Source organism: Pecten maximus, unplaced genomic scaffold (genome assembly GCF_902652985.1).
Source record: "Pecten maximus unplaced genomic scaffold, xPecMax1.1, whole genome shotgun sequence".
NCBI lineage: Eukaryota > Metazoa > Mollusca > Bivalvia > Pectinida > Pectinidae > Pecten > Pecten maximus.
In genome coordinates, this window is record NW_022979184.1 from 15,203 (window position 1) to 36,098 (window position 20,896).

The 20,896-nt window shown below is 40.4% G+C and overlaps 2 protein-coding genes across 4 annotated transcripts; both read left to right on the plus strand.

The window, feature by feature from the left end:
* Positions 1-1,258: 1,258 nt before the first annotated feature.
* LOC117318314 (protein AAR2 homolog) lies at positions 1,259-9,531 on the plus strand. Of its 3 annotated transcripts, none has more exons than XM_033873311.1 (5): positions 1,259-1,347; positions 4,069-4,254; positions 4,980-5,080; positions 6,960-7,056; positions 8,664-9,531. In XM_033873311.1, the coding sequence occupies exons 2-5, from the start codon at positions 4,073-4,075 to the stop codon at positions 9,436-9,438; spliced, it is 1,155 nt and encodes a 384-aa protein (XP_033729202.1). In that variant the 5' UTR covers positions 1,259-1,347; positions 4,069-4,072; the 3' UTR covers positions 9,439-9,531. The 3 variants fall into 3 exon arrangements, with proteins under 3 accessions (XP_033729202.1, XP_033729203.1, XP_033729204.1); XM_033873312.1 differs by having other exon boundaries at positions 1,280-1,346; positions 4,066-4,254; XM_033873313.1 differs by having other exon boundaries at positions 1,318-1,477.
* Positions 9,532-11,108: 1,577 nt separating this feature from the next.
* LOC117318312 (serine/arginine repetitive matrix protein 1-like) lies at positions 11,109-14,112 on the plus strand. The gene is made up of 3 exons (XM_033873310.1): positions 11,109-12,531; positions 12,846-13,547; positions 13,595-14,112. Exons 1-3 carry the CDS (start codon positions 11,109-11,111, stop codon positions 14,110-14,112), a joined length of 2,643 nt encoding a protein of 880 aa, XP_033729201.1.
* The last annotated feature ends 6,784 nt before the right edge of the window (positions 14,113-20,896 follow it).

A 20,896-nucleotide genomic window follows, 5' to 3' on the forward strand; every position in this document is an offset into this window, starting at 1 on the left:
ATCATTATGAGGCTAGCTAATACTTTGAGATTTGTGTTCTCATAGTATTAGATAATCCGAATGGTTCTGACGTTTATATCGCCTTTCAAGCTGTCTACGTAGTAAGTTAGAGGGACTGATTCGAAGATCATCCCTATACTTGTAAATCTTTACAAATTTATTGTTCTGGTATTATTATTGTTATTATTAGTTTAACTAATACTTTGAGGGTAGCGTCCTTATAGTATTAGAGGGACTGATTACTCAGATCATTCCCTGTAAATATTAATTAATTGTTTTACTGTTATTGTTGTAAGTTAGCATATACTCTGGGATTATTGTTCTCACATTATTAAAGACATTATATTCATTCAATCACTACCTAGTAGAGTGCGATTCTTGTGACAGTATTGTCAGAGATAGAATGACTATATATCTAGTCATTCCTGACAATCATTGTTGATTATTTTAAATTATAAATCACAGAATAGAATTGATACTATCCGAGTTTCTTTATTAAATGAGATAAAATTACATAAAAGGGAAACTATTGTGGCATATTTCTGCCATCGAGTTGCCGACTTACGACTTAAAGATGTCGACATTTTTCAGAGAAGATGTCGACATCATAAACAAATATCCGAGCACAAACACGATATAAAGCCGAGTTCCCGACTTACCTATAGTTCTCACGGCATTATTATCTCGGCAATTAAGTAAATAACTGGACATATTTTTCGAATTATGTCGACATATTTGTTTATGATGTCGACATCTTCTCAGAAATAAGTCGACATCTTTATGTTGTAAGTCGGCAACTCGATGGCAGAAATATGTCACCATAGGAAACAGAAATAAATAACATATATATCTATACTGATAGAGTGGACACTTGAACGATTCTGTGAGAAAGTAAAAATATTGTATCTGAAGAATTCCAGAATTATATGTATTGAACTATTATTATTGCCTTGGGTTATTTCTTCAATCGAGAATTGACTAGTAAGATAAGATAGAAATCTTTAGACCTGTGATTGAAAGAGCGGACAGAATAGGCCTACCTCATCGGTTGCTTATCTCAAATCAAATTTATTGGTGTTTGTTTGCGCCGACGCATTTTGCACTTTGATGGACATAAATAACCGTCAGTAGATTTAATATTTTAAAACCTTTCAACTTACAATGGTCACGTACCCAGCAAGCATAACTATTGCTCGATACTTATTTTTGTATTTTCCGGATATGTTCGACCGTTGTCAACTCAATTATTTTGACGTTTCCGGTAAATTCTAGTTATCTTCCCTTGCGTAAAAAGCAGTTCCTGTGTTTACGACGTATAACGTTGAAGACTTGTTCTAGTAAAAAAAGGTATTTAAGTTATTTGCAAGAACATCTCTCTAATAGGCCTATATCTTAAAACATTGTAGTACCCTACCCTACCCTATCCGAGGACCCCATTGGAAATAAGCTGTACATCGGCTTTCATGGGCAATCGTAGGTAAAGCAAATTTACTCTATAACAATAACGTGCAATAACGTTACATAACATGTTACTTATGTCAACTGTGATATTCAACAATATTTGTGATACTATTCATTAATCACTCATCATTTTCATATATTATGAAATTAAGAAAATATGGAAATGATGCAAATATTGTATAACATATATGTAATTCTATTGTACTGTGTACAGGCCTAGGGCTAGGGTGTATGCTTTACCTGAATACATATTATTATTATTACCCTAAACACCGTAGTACCCGGTTTTAATACAACGGTAATAATTTTAGGCAAAGCCAATGTGCAGCAGATCTACTTACTCCTATATAACATAAGAGGCCGCTGATCGGGTCAATTTGGCTCTATTAATATAAATGACTTCTTCTCTGAAACCAAGCAAAGGATTTTGCTCCTATTTGCCTGATAGCATCACTATGGGGTGGGGATTAAAAATTGTACAAAAGTAGGGGATGACCCCCTGGGGGCCTGAGGGGTGAGGCCAAAATGGGTCAATATAGCTATTTTGATATTAACGACTTCTCTGAAACTGAGCAATGGATACCACTCATATTTGCCTGGTAGCATCACTATGGGGTGGGGATTCAAAATTATACAAATGATGGGGCTGACCCCCAAGGGAACGGAGGGGTGGGGCCAAATGTGGTCAATTTGGCTATATTGATATAAACGACTTCTTCTCTGAAACCGATCAATGGATATTGCTCATATTTGCCTGGGAACATCACTATTAGGTAGGGATTCAAAATTATACAAATGATGGGACTGACCCCCCAGGGGCCTGAGGGGTGTGGCCAAATGTTGTCTATTGGGCTATATTGATATAAACAACTTCTTCTCTGAAACTGAGCAATGGATATTGCTCATATAAGCCTGGTAGCATTACTATGGGGTGGGGATTCAAAATTGTACAAATGACAGGGCCGACCCCCTGGGGGCTGAGGGGCGGGCCAAAAGGGGTCAATTTGGCTAAATTGATATGAACAACTTCTCTGAAACAGCTCATATTTGACTGGTAGCATCCTTTTGGGTAGGGATTCAAAATTTGCAGAAGGCGGGGTAAAAAGGGGTCACTCACATTTGTGTGGTAGCATCCCTATGGGGTTGCGCCAAAAGTCAATTTTATTTCATGGATTAATGCATTTTTTGGCATAAAAACCTCACGTACCCATATAAAATGCCTATGATATACTGACATAGCAATACCAGTGACAAATACACTTAATCATCATTCTTGTTTCATATCTCATGAAATCCAGGTGAGCGATACAGGCCCTCTGGGCCTCTTGTGTAATCTATGTTGTGTATAGCTCTTAGATAATAATAAAAAATGTCTAATAAATGTAATCAATATTGACTATAAATGTAACTAAACAGGAGATATCTAACAGTGTCTTCAGAAATACCAAATATATTTCATGAGTGGGGCTAATATTTTGATAATTTTCACAAATGTGCATACCGTTAGATATTCTGTTTATTACATTTTTGTAGCAAAATATACTTTCAGTTTTCCCAATCGTCGTTTGTAAGGAGTGTTTTGATTGGTCAAATCGAAAAAAAAGTTATATTTTTCACAAGAGTTGTTATTTTCTAGGTTGGTCAGTAATCCAAGATGTGTTTACAATACATTAGCACTAGGGTCTTTATAAGTCAGATGTACTTGTAATATTCTTTGGAACTATGGCCAGAAAGCTTAATGTTGATTAAAGGAAAGTCAACATGCAATACATGGAACTGAAAAGTAGATCCTAAACTTGAAAAATGTATTTGTAATTACATAATATTTTAACTTCATTGGGAGTGTTTTGTCATAATCACTAAAATATCCAGGGGAAGAATCTCTTATTGTGATAGTGTTTTCCTGAGCAGCATTGTGATTTAGCTTAACTATCTTTTGATGTGTATTGGTTAAAGAGGCTTACCCGCAGACGGACCGGTAAACGGCACATCTCCGATCACTAAATAAACTTCAGTACACGTTTCTATGTGACAAAATTAGAGGCTTTCCGACTTTATTTCTTGAAAACAATTACAGAATATGTATTTAAAAGACGTTTTAAAACTCAACCTGAGAGGGAAATGTATGGAATATAACGGCAAATCTTCTTTGTAAATCGCCGCTGCCTTTGAAGTTATCACTGTGCGGCACTGTGCACATGCTTGTTTCTTTGATGTGTCAATCAAATTAGACTTATTGCGGGTTGCGATTAAATAAATAATATTTAAAAAATGAGGTTTTAATATCACTTTTCAGTGTTTTATAAGGAAAATAAAATGAAAAACTCAACAATTCCAACAATCTGTCATGTGTAAAAAATCTTTTTCTTTTAGCCAATTTTTCTGATCTCTCTGCGGGCAAGCCTCTTTAAATAGAGATAATTGTATCACCTGAGACTGTGAGATACATACCACTTGTTTGTATTACATTCATATAACAAGATTTGGCGAACAAAGTCGAAGAACAGTTCAGCAATTGTGACAGATTCTCTGAGATTATACCAGTATGTTTTAAGTGATTTTATTTGACTTGATGAGACTTCTATTTATTTATGTTATTTTCTTCAGTTAAATGATCATGACCAATATGGACCAAGACAAGGCCAAAGTACTGTTTCGAGAGGGAGCCATATTGTTGTTCCTTGGTGTACCAGAAGGTACAGAGTTTGGTATCGACTACATTTCCTGGAAAGTTGGAGCTCAGTTCCGGGGTGTGAAAATGATACCACCTGGGGTACACTTTGTTTACTACAGGTAATACTATTTCCTTATTTTTGGCCAACCATCATTTAATAGATGGTGGCCATTTCTCAGAAAGTTGTTCATAAATCTGTTTTGAATTTCATCAGTAGGTTCCTCTTATATTAGGTAAAGTTTGTTGTTTTTATTTCTCAGAGTTTTGGATGGAATTTTCTAAAATTTCTTATGTATGTTCCTCTTGTTTTCAAAAAATCAGGTAGAAGAAGAGGAAAGCATCTGGGATTTCTTGTACACATTTTTAATTACACAGAACATTAATATAAGGAACAGTTCTGTCAATCTAAATTGAAAAGCCTTTATAATTTGTTTGTCTTTGTTCCATGAGTTCAAACTATAAAGGTGAATTGGATTTTAATGTAAAATGTCTTTATTCTGTAAATTTTCATTATACATTGTAATATTATACCAAAAATGGAGGATACTACCATATTTTACATCTTCTCTTTGTTATGGGAGTTCAATCTCATTTCTGTTACAAATGAAATTGGTTGAATCACTCTTCAAACCATGACACCATTACCTCTATACTGGAATTTAGAGGAATATGGTTATGTCTAGTCTTTGTACTGAGGATATTTTTTCACCATTTTCATAAAATGCACATTTAGATGATGAATTCATTGCTCATGTTGAAGTATTTTATGTGCCTTTTGCTCATGACATGACTAGCATAAGTGTTTTTGAATGCCAGTGTTTATGTCAGTATTTGTAATCTACAGTGCCTGTACCAAAGAAGGGGAAACAAGCCCCAGAACTGGGTTCTTTTACAACTTTAAGCAGAGGGAAATTGTTGTACGGAAATGGGACAACCAATTAGAAGGTAAGTTTGGCATACCGTATTTGACCTAATAAGGGCGCCTGCCCTAATAAGGGCGCCCCTACCTTTTTTCAAGGAAATAAATCTTTGACTGAGTGTCAAAATGGTGTTCAAAAGTAATAATTCATACAAATAATAACTTACCATCTTTATTTGAAGGTAAAGTAAAGACTTTATTCTTGTTGATAAATAACTTTTGTTCAGAACAGAAAGCTAGTAAAAGACATTGTAAATCAATTATTAGGTCAAAGAAAACGATGTCTGATATGATCTGGGAAATCACCTGTTTCTATAAATAGAACACAAAAGAGTTACATTTGAACATAAATGGTGGAACACACATTCTCTGGTTTAAAGATCAGCTGGCATGGTTTACAAGTTTACAGGAGTATTCAAGTGGTGTTTAAGCTTAATATATGATAATGATTAGATATCTTCATCTGGAATATTTTTATGACTGAATATTTTACCGTTTCCACAACTTTTGGTATTCTGCTATAAGGTATAGTCTGTTTCATAAAACTTCAGAATAACTAATCTTAATAAGGGCGCCCCCACTGTCAATTACCCGCGCCCTTATTAGGTCAAATACGGTATGTCAGTACACCCATATCTACATGACTCAAGAGAAATTAAAAAAACTGAAATATGAAAAAAAGTTTAAGATGCTATAGCAGCGATAGCCTAGACACTGCCTGTCACTCAAATAATGAAAATAACAAAAGAAAAAAATAACAATAGTGTCCTTTTAATAATCATTTTAAAGACCTTAAGTTATAAACCCACCAGAAGGACTTGTTGTGTTGATCTTTGATTGGCAGACTAGTCAATATTCATGAACGGAAAATAGGTATATTACTTATGTGTATATGTGATAGTTTCAAAATGATGCACAAGACTTTTTACAATGATGAATCAGTCGTGGAGGCTAAGTGGTGAGGTTGGTGTGTATGGTGTGTACAGATATAGGTGTTACATGTACAAATAAAAGGTGGGTCTGGGCCCCCTGTGGGATTCAGGTCAAACTTGCCTGAAATGATCTTGAGATGGTTCTTTGTAAGCCCACCTAAGCAGAAGGCTGACATGAGCTATGGGGCATTATCTGTAGTGTGTTGGGTGTCCTCCTTTCTGAGTCTTCCATCATCCGTAATTTTTTTTTCCACCATTATTGATGAAATTTGCTGAAATAACGAGATCAGTTTCTGACCAAATGTTTGTTATCTATGTTTTTGATAAAAGGAAAATTTAAGATGACAGCTGCCAGCCATTTTCAAAATCTGTAATTTGACCTTATTACTGAAATATTTCTTATTAGATTCATATTAATAATATTTTTGTTTTTATTAGTGTTTTTAATTACATTGTATAATAATAATACTTTATACTTTATTTTCTGAGAGTGACATATTTAGCATGTGCTAATCTCCATATGGCCCTCTATAACAACATACAAAACATAATATACATTAATCAACAGATAACATGATATCTTGAAATATATACAATATAATTGGGAAAGGTTATAGTTATGAACATGCAGGTACTCATATATAGAATAATCATATACAGTTACATGTATCATTCCGAAGAACATAGCCTAGCTGTTATCATGCCGATGACTGGTGTCATCCAGACCCAGAGGCCAAATGTGACTGACCAGGCACAATAACTAGGCCAATATTGAAAGCACTTATTAATTATCATATTCAACAATATTATAGGTAAATAGATTGCTAAAAAAAACATATCAATGTTGTGTTTGTGTTTGTTTTGGAGGTGACAGTCATTAGGGACACACATCTTATTTCCAAATTATGTCTATTGAATTAAACAATTGAAAATATTTGATGGAAATTAAAAAAAAAGGACCATTTCTTTATAGATATTGGAGAAAGTGATGTCAGCCCAGAAGATATGCAGCGTTACCATGACAACACACAGGAAATGGACAAATTCCTTGGACCATATCCCTACAACAAGTAAGAGCTTACAACATAATACACATATATAATGTATTTCAAAGCTACAGATATCACTTTATTTATGTGGAGATTTGTATGGTTGTTTTGTTTTGAAAAAATGCAGTAATTTCAGTAAAAGTTTGCTTTAAACTGACTACATTGTACTGATAAAGCATTGCAGGAGAGGTAAATATATATATATATATGTTCATCTTGATTCATCTATGCTTTTGTTTCTTTTTTCTTCTAAACTGAAGAGACGAGTGCCCTTAAATGGGGAAATTTTATTACATTTTTACCAGTGAAATTTTTCACTAGTGAAAAATATCACTTTTGCTGATTTGACCAATCAAATTAATGATTAGAAAATACCAAAATAATTGACCAATCAGAAAGCCTGACATATATGTCAGCACCTGGACAGGGGAAACTACTTTTTTTGTTTACATTAGGCCTAGTTAGCATACGGGGTAGGTTTTTCATTGATAAAAAATGTAATAAACAGAATATCTAACAGTGTCTTCAGTAATACCAAATATATATTTCACTCGTGGGGCTAATATTTTGATATTTTTCACGAGTGCGCGCAGCACGAGTGAAAAATATCAAAATATTAGCCCCACGAGTGAAATATATTTGGTATTACTGAAGACACTGTTAGATATCCTCTATATCTCAAATTTGGCTTTAAATGATTTTGCTGACTATCCCTGCCAAATAGTTACTCACTACTGATCAAAACTACTGTTATGGAAAACAAATTCTTGGTGGGATAATATTGAAAGTAGTGTGAACATGAAGGCTGTCTGCTTCAAACCTTTAAGTCAAGGCCTGGAACAAGGAGAACAATAACCCTTATCAGATTGATTTTCTTGGCTGTGAGATCAGGAGAGTCTCAGTAGCAGAGGAAAATAACAGAACAGTATATATGTGTGTAACAGAGCGCATGATAAATCAAATTTAAATCACTGCCTCCGCTAGGGATCGAACCCGGGACCTCTGGCTTACTAGTCTTACGCTCAACCGATCGAGCTAAAGAAAAGATCTCTCTAGCCGAGCGGTGTATTACAGCTAGTATTCACCAGGGTTACATACTCCCCCTCCAGGAAAGAACTCGTCTTCGAGTTTCCAGGGGTAACAGCAATGCTTATGGAGCAAGGCTGAGTATTTTCCCCGAGTCCCTACATGGGCGCCAATGTAACAGAGCGGATGATAAATTAAATTTAAATCACTGCCTCCGCTAGCGATCGAACCCGGGACGTCTGGCTTACTAGTCTTACGCTCAACTGATCGAGCTAAAGAGAAGATCTCTCTAGCCGAGCGGTATATTGCAGCTAGTATTTACCAGGGTTACATGTGTATACCATATCAGCCAGACCATCGTACCCTCTTCTCAGATTGTATGTGATGCCAGGTGAACGATACAGGTCCATTGGGTCTGTAGTTGTTTCTTAAAAATATTTAATTTGAATGTTATGTGAAAATATGAATGTAATCTTTTTGATAAATTCCCAAGCCCATTTTTATTAACAGTGTTTGAATTGAATGCTGGAAACTGTCATATGCTGTTATCACTGTTTACTTAAGCTTATGAATTAATATATACATCTGCTTGTATTTTACAGTTACAAGACCTGGGTGTCCCTTTCTAGCTATATTACTGGTGACCTTGCATGCAGACTCTCTCCAGAAAAAGGGAAGATTGCGTCTGTGTCAGAATTTGTCTCTGACAAAAGTACAAGCCAATCCAGAAAAGAAAACAACGAAAATAATGGAAGTTTTAACAAATCTGGAACTTTCACATCTGAGGGACCAGTTTCTTTCCAAGAGGCTGAAGACAGACTACCAGACATGAAGACAACTCCAGGAACATCGTTACGATTCTCAGCAATCCCAAAAAATAAATGTCCACCTGGAAGTTCTCCTGCTGAAATCACAAAACACAACATTGACTCCAGTTACACATTAGAATACGTACTCCTCACATATTGTACTGACAACTCAAACGACATTTTGGGAGAAATTCAATTTTCATTCATCTGTTTTCTGATTGGTCAGGTATATGATGCGTTTGACCAATGGAAAAAACTTGTTCATTTACTGTGCAGTAGTGAGGATGCATTGGCCAAACACACAGATCTGTATTTAAACTTTATAACAATTCTCCATTTCCAAGTAAAAGAAATACCTGAAGATTTCTTTGTTGACATTGTCTCTCAGGATAACTTTCTCACTTCCACTTTGAGAGTGTTTTTCGCAAATATTGAGTCTTGCCAAGCCAATGAAGTCCTTCGTAAGAAAGGGCTTAAATTTCGTGACCACCTTACTCTCAAGTTTAAATGGGACTTCGTGTCTGTTCCTGATGATGACGAACCCGTGGTGGTTTCTCTGGTGGGATGATTTTGTAGAAGGTCTCAAATATAGACAGTGTTGAAAACTTTCATTGTTATGTCATCCTTCTTTAATAGCAAATAAACAGGAAATTATTCAGTTCATTTGTGATTGAATATTATATACATGTTTACTATATTTGTTTGGACTGATATATAGAAGTTAACTTTTTTTAATTCCTGGGTAGACTAGAAAATCAAGGATTACAGTATATGTATTAAAACATTTTGACACAGAGGTAATTTCACAACAAATGACATAGATGTGATTTCAAACATTTGACACGGATAATTTCACATTTGACACGGGTAATTTCACATTTGACACAGGTAATTTCACATTTGACACGGGTAATTTCACATTTGACGGGTAAATTCACAACATTTGACAAGTGATTTCACAACATTCATTCATGGGCAGACTAGAAAATCAAGGATTATGGTACATGTATATGTATTACAACATATTGACACAAAGGTGATTTAACAACAATTGACACAAAATTATTTTACAATATTTGACACAGGTAATATGTCACTGAGGGAGCCGACACAGTGAGACACGTCCTTTATACCATGAGAGAGCTGACACAGTGAGACACGTCCTTTATACCCAACCAAATCCCTGAGGGAGCCGACACAGTGAGACACGTCCTTCATACCCGACCAGATCCCCGAGGGAGCCGACACAGTGAGACACGTCCTTCATACCCGACCAGATCCCCGAGGGAGCCGACACAGTGAGACACGTCCTTCATACCCGACCAGATCCCTGAGGGAGCTGACACAGTGAGACACGTCCTTTATACCCTGAGAGAGCTGACACAGTGAGACACGTCCTATATACCCGACCAAATCCCTGAGGGAGCCGACACAGTGAGACACGTCCTTCATACCCGACCAAATCCCTGAGGGAGCCGACACAGTGAGACACGTCCTTCATACCCGACCAAATCCCTGAGGGAGCTGACACAGTGAGACACGTCCTTTATACCATGAGAGAGCTGACACAGTGAGACACGTCCTTTATACCCGACCAAATCCCTGAGGGAGCCGACACAGTGAGACACGTCCTTCATACCCGACCAAATCCCTGAGGGAGCCGACACAGTGAGACACGTCCTTCATACCCGACCAAATCCCTGAGGGAGCTGACACAGTGAGACACGTCCTTTATACCATGAGAGAGCTGACACAGTGAGACACGTCCTTTATACCCTGAGGGAGCCGACACAGTGAGACACGTCCTATATACCCGACCAAATCCCTGAGGGAGCCGACACAGTGAGACACGTCCTTTATACCCGACCAGATCCCTGAGGGAGCCGACACAGTGAGACACGTCCTTTATACCCGACCAGATCCCTGAGGGGTAAAAAAAAAAAAAAAAAAAGGGGGGGGGGGGGGGGGGGGGGTTTTGGGGGACCCCCGTACCTTTTATCCCGACCAATCCCTGAGGGAGGGACCAGGGGGAACCCCCTTTATACCCGACCAAACCTGAGGGGCGACACAGTGGAATTTAAAACCCGCCCAACCCCGGGGGAGCGAACAGGGACGGGGAAAAATTTAAAAACACGGGACCCAGAAAGGGGAGCCGACAAAGGAGACAGGCCCAAAGGGCCCGCCCGGGGGGCCCGGGAGCCAGCCCCCCCGCAAAAAGGGGAGCGACCGGAGACAGCCATGCCAGACCCGGGGGAAAAGAGCACCCCCAACCCGAAGACCGGGGGGACCCGACCCATGGAAGCCCAAAAGGGAAAACCCGGGGGGAGCGACCGGGAAAAACCCCCCCAGAAAAGGGAGGCCGGAGGAAAAAAAAAAAGGGGAGGACAGCGGGGAAAAAAACCCGAAAAAAACGCCCCGGAAAAAGAAAAAAGGGCCCCGGGAAAAAGGGGGCAGCGACCCGAGAAAAAGGAGCACCCGAGAAAGAGCCAGGGAGGAAAAAAAGCGCACCCGAAAAAAGGGGGGCCCCGAAAAAAGAGCAGCGCCCCGGGAAAAGGAAGCCCCCCGGGAGAAAAAACCCCAGCCCCCGAGAAACGACCACCCCCCGGGAAAAGAGCGGGCCCCCGAAAAAAGACGCACGCCCCGGAAAAAGCGGACCCAAAAAAACGACGCAGGACCCGAAAAAGCAGGCCCCCAAAAGGGCAGCGACCCGAGAACGACGAGGCCCCGAGAAAAACGCAGCACCCGAAAAAACACCACACCCGGAAAAGGACGACCCGAGAAAAACCCGCAGGACCAAGAAAAAACGCAGCGACCCGAGAAAAAAAGCGCGACCCGAGAAGGGACGCCCCGGAAAAAAACAGCAGCACCCGAGAAAAGCCAGGACCCGAAAAAAGACGAGGACCCGGGGAAAAAGCGCGGGCGCCCCGAGAAAACCCCGGCGACCCGAGAAAGGAAAGGAGCGACCCGGAAAAACGAGCGACCCGAAAAACGCGCGCCCCGAGAAAAAGGCAGGGACCCGAAAAAACCGACGAGCGCCCCGAGAAACGAGCAGCCCCAGAAACGCCCAGGCCCAAACCAGAAAAACACCCACCCCAAAAAAACAGCGACCCGAGAAAAAACCACACCGGAAAAAAGGACCCTAGAACACCAGCGCCCCCAAAAACCAGCCCCCAAAAAGACGCACGACCCGAAAAAAGCCCCAGCGACCCGAGAAAAAGACGGGGCGACCCGAGAAAAGAGCAGACCCGAAAAAACCCGCGGACCCGAGAAGAGCCGGCCCCGAAAAAAGAGCAGGACCCGAGAAAAGGCCAGCGACCAGAGAAACGCGCGACCCGAAAAAAGCAGCGACCCGAGAAAGAGCACGACCGGAAAAAGGAAAGACGAGGACCCGAGAAAAAGGGGGACCCGAGAAAACGACGCACGACCCGGGGAAAAGCGAGCGCCCCAAAAAAGCGGACCCGGGCAAGCGACCCGGAAAGAAAAAAAAAGGCAGCGACCCGAGAAAAAGCACAAAACCGAGAAAAACGAGGACCCGAAAAGCGGGACCCAGAAAATACGCACGACCAAAAACAATTTCACACCCGGGGAAACGCCGGGGCCCCCGAAACGACCAGCGACCAGGAAAAAAGGGGCAGGCCCAGAAAAGCAGGGCCCGGAAAAGGCACACCCGAAAAACGGAAAACCCGAAACCCCTTTTCCCCCCAAAAAACCAGCGCCCCAAAAAGCCCATCACCCAAAAAAAAGACCCTTTCATCACCCAGAAAGATCACCCGAAAAATTTTCCATTCCCCAAAAAACCCACCCCAAAAACCAAACCCCCAAAAAAATAAACCCCCAGAAACCCCAACCCAAAAAAAAACCCAAAAAACCACACCCAAAAACCCAACCCAAAAAAACAAAAGGCAAAAAAACACCAGGCCCCAAAACCACGACCCATAAAAACCAGGACCCAAAACACTCGCACCCCCGGAAAAGAGACACCAAAACCCACACCCGAAAAAGCCAGCCCCCAAAAACCACGACCAAAAAAAAAGCAACCCAAAAATCCACCCCCCGAAAAAACCACGCCAAAACCCCACCCCCAAGAACGACCAGCGCCCCGAAAAAACAGCAACCCGAAAAAAGCGCGGACCCGAGAAAACCAGCGCCCCGAGAAAACCAGCACCCGAGAAAACGCAGCCCCGAAAAAGCACGCCCCGAGAAAGCCCAGCGACCCAAAAAAAGAGCAGGCCCCGAGAAAAGACGCGCGACCCGAGAAAACGCAGCGCCCCGGAAGAGCAGGGACCGGAAAAGGGCAGGACCCGGAAACACGAGGACCCGAGAAAGAGGGCCCCAACCGAAAAACACGAGGCCCCGGAAAACGACGCAGCGCCCCGGGGGAAAACGACGCAGCACCCGAGAAAAGGGGGGAAAAAAAAGAGCGCCCCGAACGAGGAGCGACCCGGAAAAAGACGAGGACCCAAAAAAAAACGGCCCCGGGGAAACGAGCACGCCGGGGCCCAAAGCGCCCCAGAAACGACGCAGCGACCCAGAAACGAGCAGACCGAGAAAAACGCAGCGACCCCGAGAAAAAAAGGCGCCCCGGGAAAGGGAAAACCCGAAAAAAGGCAAAACCCAAAAAGCGCCCCCGGGGGAAAAAGACGCAACCCAGAAAAAAGCGGGACCCGAGAAAAAAAAGCAACCCGAAAAGACGCACACCCTAAAAAACGCACACCCGGAAACAGCGCCAACCCGAAAAGAGAGCGCCCCAGAAAAACGCAGGACCAAAGAAAAAGAGCACCCGAGAAACGAGCAGCGCCCCGAAAAAAACGGCAGCGCCCCGGAAACGCCGGCCCCGAGAAAGACGCAGGACCCAGAACGAGCAGCGCCCCCGAAAAAAAAAGGCACCCCCGGAAAAAGACGCAGCCCCCCGAGAAAACGCAGGACCCGAAAAAGACGAGGACCCGAAAGCCCCGCGCCCCAAAAAAACCACACCCGAAAACAACACCCAAAACACCACGACCTGAGAAACGACGCAGCGACCCGAGAAACGAAACAGCGACCCGAGAAAAGGACGCAGCGACCCGAGGTAATAAACGCTAGCTACCCTGGGACAGACGCAGCGATCCCAGAAACGACCAGGGACCCGAGAAGAACGACGCAGCGACCCGATAAATACGCAGCTACCCGAGAAACTGAGCAGATACCCGAGAAAACGCAGCGACCCGAGAGAAAAGACGCAGCGAGCCGAGAAAATGACTAATCTAGCCTATAAAATCAGATCCCTATACAATACTCATCTACCCTATAAACTACTCATCTACCCTATAAACTACTCATCTACCCTATAAACTACTCATCTACCCTATAAAATACTCATCTACCCTATAAAATACTCATCTACCCTATACACTACTCATCTACCCTATAAAATACTCATCTACCCTATAAAATACTCATCTACCCTATAAACTACTCATCTACCCTATAAAATACTCATCTACCCTATAAAATACTCATCTACCCTCATACAAAATTCATCTTCCCTCATGAAATACTCATTTATCCTAATAAAATTCATCGACCATGATATAAAATACTCATCTACCCTCACATAATATTCATCTACCCTCACGAAATATTAATGTATCCCAATAAAATATTCATCTACCCTATAAAATTCTACTCTACACCCATAAAATACTCACCTACGCTCACATAATATTCATCTACCCTCACAAAATAATAATTTATCCTATAAAATACCAATAAACCCTCAAAGAATATTCATAAAATATATCATAACATCAACATCAAATGTTTATAATTATCAACCCCTAAACAACATCTACATCAAATGTTTATAATTATCAACCCCTAAACAACATCTACATCAAATGTTTATAATTATCAACCCCTAAACAACATCCAAGCCATAGTTTATATTGTTTTCCCCTTCACCCAAGGTTGCTTCAGACCAAATCCTTTCATTCCTATACACAGCAGGAATTCAAAATAATGGCTACATTTCCCCTATTGCATACAGGGACCATACATACCAGTCATTCCTCTGGCCCCTAGGGGCCAGGCCCACCGTTTATACAAAATTGGGTCCCCCTCGAGCTCACCCAAGGATGACTTAGACCAAATTAGGTTGAAATCTGCTTAGTGTTCAGTGGGGGACGAAAAACGCCAACAGATTTGAGTTAAGTGTGTATGGTGGGAGTCATTCATTAGTTGTTTAGTCTTCTACCTGGTCCTATTACCATTGTACCTCTGTCTGGTGTCTCCAGACTAATTTATAGTTTTGTTAACTTGCTCTTGTTTTATCAATTTTGAGTTCTTGTTATGATGTTGGTATATATTATTGTTGTTTACTGTCCATCTTGTGTACCTCTGTATAACATAACCTGCTCCCTGTTGGTATATATATTCTCGTTGTTTAATGTCCATCTTGTGTACCTCTGTATAACATAACCTGCTCCCCGTTGGTATATATTATTGTTGTTTACTGTCTATCTTGTGTACCTCCTCGTTGTTTAATGTCCATCTTGTGTACCTCTGTATAACATAACCTGCTCCCCGTTGGTATATATTCTCGTTGTTTAATGTCCATCTTGTGTACCTCTGTATAACATAACCTGCTCCCCGTTGGTATATATTCTCGTTGTTTACCCTCCATCTTGTGTACCTCTGTATAACATAACCTGCTCCCCGTTGGTATATATTCTCGTTGTTTACTGTCCATCTTGTGTACCGCTGTATAACATAACCTGCTCCCCGTTGGTTTATATTCTCGTTGTTTACTGTCCATCTTGTGTACCTCTGTATAACATAACCTGCTCCCCGTTGGTATATATTCTCGTTGTTTACTGTCCATCTTGTCTACCTCTGTATAACATAACCTGCTCCCCATTGGTATATATTCTCGTTGTTTACTGTCCATCTTGTGTACCTCTGTATAACATAACCTGCTACCCATTGGTATATATTCTCGTTGTTTAATGTCCATCTTGTGTACCTCTGTATAACATAACCTGCTCCCCGTTTGTATATATTCTCGTTGTTTACTGTCCATCTTGTGTACCTCTGTATAACATAACCTACTCCCCGTTGGTACAGTATATATTCTCGTTGTTTACCGTCCATCTTGTGTACCTCTGTATAACATAACCTGCTCCCCGTTGGTATATATTATTGTTGTTTACCGTCCATCTTGTGTACCTCTGTATAACATAACCTGCTCCCCGTTGGTATATATTCTCGTTGTTTACCGTCCATCTTGTGTACCTCTGTATAACATAACCTGCTCCCGTTGGTTTATATTCTCGTTGTTTACTGTCCATCTTGTGTACCTCTGTATAACATAACCTGCTCCCCATTGGTACAGTATATATTCTTGTTGTTTACCCTCCATCTTGTGTACCTCTGTATAACATAACCTGCTCCCCGTTGGTACAGTATATATTCTCGTTGTTTACCCTCCATCTTGTGTACCTCTGTATAACATAACCTGCTCCCCGTTGGTACAGTATATATTCTCGTTGTTTACCGTCCATCTTGTGTACCTCTGTATAACATAACCTACTCCCCGTTGGTATATATTCTCGTTGTTTACCGTCCATCTTGTGTACCTCTGTATAACATAACCTGCTCCCGTTGGTTTATATTCTCGTTGTTTACTGTCCATCTTGTGTACCTCTGTATAACATAACCTGCTCCCCGTTGGTATATATTATTGTTGTTTACCGTCCATCTTGTGTACCTCTGTATAACATAACCTGCTCTACGTTGGTTTATATTCTCGTTGTTTACCGTCCATCTTGTGTACCTCTGTATAACATAACCTGCTCCCCGTTGGTACAGTATATATTCTCGTTGTTTACCGTCCATCTTGTGTACCTCTGTATAACATAACCTGCTCCCTGTTGGTATATATTCTCGTTGTTTACCGTCCATCTTGTGTACCTCTGTATAACATAACCTGCTCCCCGTTTGTATATATTCTCGTTGTTTACCCTCCATCTTGTGTACCTCTGTATAACATAACCTGCTCCCCGGCCGTTGGTACAGTATATATTCTTGTTGTTTACCCTCCATCTTGTGTACCTCTGTATAACATAACCTGCTCCCCGTTGGTACAGTATATATTCTCGTTGTTTACTGTCCATCTTGTGTACCTCTGTATAACATAACCTGCTCCCCATTGGTATATATTCTCGTTGTTTACTGTCCATCTTGTGTACCTCTGTATAACATAATCTGCTCCCCATTGGTATATATTCTCGTTGTTTACTGTCCATCTTGTGTACCTCTGTATAACATAACCTGCTCCCCATTGGTATATATTCTCGTTGTTTACCGTCCATCTTGTGTACCTCTGTATAACATAACCTGCTCCCCGTTGGTACAGTATATATTCTCGTTGTTTACCGTCCATCTTGTGTACCTCTGTATAACATAACCTGCTCCCCGTTGGTATATATTCTCGTTGTTTACCCTCCATCTTGTGTACCTCTGTATAACATAACCTGCTCCCCGTTGGTATATATTATTGTTGTTTACCGTCCATCTTGTGTACCTCTGTATAACATAACCTGCTCCCCATTGGTATATATTCTCGTTGTTTACTGTCCATCTTGTGTACCTATGTATAACATAACCTGCTCCCCGTTGGTATATATTCTCGTTGTTTACCGTCTATCTTGCAGTCCTCAGAAAAACAAAGGCAAATAACCTTTTTTGTGTATTCGTGTGGCCTTAAGAACAGATGAAATTAAAATAAAACAACACATTCGAAAACAAATTCATATAACAGTTTTTATTCATTTATGGGAAGCCCCATCTTCAGGCTAGTCGTAATAATACAGTATTTAAAAAAATTCAGGGTTTTTATATTAATATTTTATGTTATATTTCAGTAGCTTTCTGTACAATGTTTACATATATGCTTTGAGCTCAATATGTACAGATGTTTACAGGACTTACATGTAGTAAACAAAAACAGACTACGTCGACAGTGAATAAACTATAAACAAATAAAAAAATAATATTGTGTATATCAACATAACATAAAAAGATTCTGTGAGCACTGAAACAGCAACTTTTTAAACTTCACCACAAAATATGTGTGTAAACTTTGATAAAGAAATTGTGTAATTTCATTATGATTGGTCAATTAGAACCAGTCCCATATCAGGTAAAAATTTGATTGGTCAATCAATATACAATATCATGATATATTTTTGTAATAACAGCCTGATTATACAAAAAATGAAATAATATAGTTTTTTTTCTAATCACAGCACTATTAACTGTCCCACAGGAGACACAAAAATATTACATCACTTATATAACTTGAATTGTAAGCCACGGGCTAACTATACCCCTAAACCCTTAAATTACTGCCCCCCCCCCCCCTCCATCAAACTATATCCGGCCCCTTAACCCTTAAATTACTGTCCCCCCCCCCCTCTCCATCAAACTAAACTCCTTACCCCTTAAATTACTGCCCCCCCTCTCCACCAAACTAAACTCCTTACGCCTTAAATTACTGCCCCCTCTCTCCACCAAACTAAACTCCTTACCCCTTAAATTACTGCCCCCCTCTCCATCAAACTAAACTCCTTACCCCTTAAATTACTGCCCCCCCCCTCCATCAAACTAAACTCCTTACCCCTTAAATTACTGCCCCCCCTCTCCACCAAACTAAACTCCTTACCCCTTAAATTACTGCCCCCCCTCTCCATCAAACTAAACTCCTTACCCCTTAAATTACTGCCCCCCCCCCTTCCATCAAACTAAACTCCTTACCCCTTAAATTACTGCCCCCCCTCTCCATCAAACTAAACTCCTTACCCCTTAAATTACTGCCCCCCCTCTCCACCAAACTAAACTCCTTACCCCTTAAATTACTGCCCCCCTCTCCACCAAACTAAACTCCTTACCTCTTAAATTACTGCCCCCCCCCTCTCCATCAAACTAAACTCCTTACCCCTTAAATTACTGCCCCCCCCACTCCATCAAACTAAACTCCTTACCCCTTAAATTACTGCCCCCCCTCTCCATCAAACTAAACTCCTTACCCCTTAAATTACTGCCCCCCCCCCCTCCATCAAACTAAACTCCTTACCCCTTAAATTACTGCCCCCCCCCCCCCTCCATCAATGTACACTTCAGACAATGGTGAGGAGATGGAAGTTCAAAATAAACATTACAATGTATAACATATCGTATCAGCAATTGATAGCTAGTATAGACAAAGTGATCCAAACCTGTGTAAAGTGACCAGATATTACAATGACGAGCAAACAATTCCACTGACAACAAAGTGCATACAAATTAACATGTTATCACTAATATTCCTGTGTAGTTTAATTGTAATTAGTTCACAATGGGAGTAGTGTAGACAGGATTCCTCCATACAGCTTCTTTTGGTTACTATCGTAAACAAATCACAAAACTCTGTTATATGACAATATCACAATTTTGACCAATGAAATGCCTCCAAAAACCTTTGTCTAGTGACCATGTTACCACAGAAACAAAATACTGTAGTATTTACAAGATCTGACTAATAATAAATGAAGGTATCCTTGTGGTTACCATAGCAACAAAATCACATCCAATGATTTGGAAAATAATTTCCCATTGTAATTGCCATCCCCAACAAGAGGCCCAAGAGCCTGAACGGTCATCTGACTTTAATTGAATTTTGCCGTTTTGCTTTGAATACAAAAAAATGTAAAAACAAGAGATCCCAGATGGTCACACCATTGATAGATCTTTTCTTACTTTTCCTTCTTCCTAAGAAACAAGAATCAATAACAAATGTCATATGTCAAAATCCAAGATGGTCAGCCATTTTTATCTCCTGTTCAATCTCAAAATTAAATGGGCACAACTAGGGAGCAAGGGGAACCTATATGTGAAGCTTGAGAAATACCCATTCTGAATCAGTACTTCAACAGCCAAAACAAAAGATGGCTGCCTGTTGGCCATTTTGTTTTCCCCTTCAGTCTCAAACTTGAATGGGCCAAACCAGGGACCTAAATGAACCTACATGTTAAGTTTGAGAAATATCCTTCCAGTAACTTCTCAAGAAATATTGATAACAAGAGTGTTTACAGACGGATGCCAGGCAATTTGAATAGGTTACCATCTGATGACAGGCTTTAGAAATGTTAGAAGTTTGATCCAAATCCCTCAAGAAATGAAGCTTTCAGTACACTGACAGCAATTTTCTAAAAAAGGTGACGGTGGTCTTGACTAAACAACTCTGAAAGTCAAATATTATGGTCCTTGATTAGTGTGTGAAGGTTGACGAAACTCATTTATGGAGTGACCTTTGACCTTGACCCAATAACCCTGAAACTGAAACTTGTCCAAAGATAGCATGATCCTTTGTTATTTGTTATTGATTAAAATTCCTTAAGGAATTCAGCAGCTAGAGCTCTGAAACTTTGGTGGGGGTACATATTTACACACAAAACGGACAGAGAGAGTATAGACAGACAGACAGGCGAGTATCATCACCTTATGGTGTTACATACATCACCGTATGGTGTTACATACATCACCGTATGGTGTTACATACATCACCTTATGGTGTTACATACATCACCGTATGGTGTTACATACATCACCTTATGGTTACATACATCACCGTATGGTGTTACATACATCACCGTATGGTGTTACATACATCACCCTATGGTGCTACATACATCACCGTATGGTGTTACATACATCACCGTATGGTGTTACATACATCACCTTATGGTGTTACATACATCACCTTATGGTGTTACATACATCACCGTATGGTGTTACATACATCACCGTATGGTTACATACATCACCGTATGGTTACATACATCACTGTATGGTTACATACATCACCGTATGGTGTTACATACATCACCGTATGGTGTTACAAAAATAGTAAACTCCTAATTCCTTCCAGGAATATATCTCATCATCATACAATGCATATCCAGTTTCAAAGTTACAGTCAATGGACACAGGAGATCTCTGGACAAACTTAA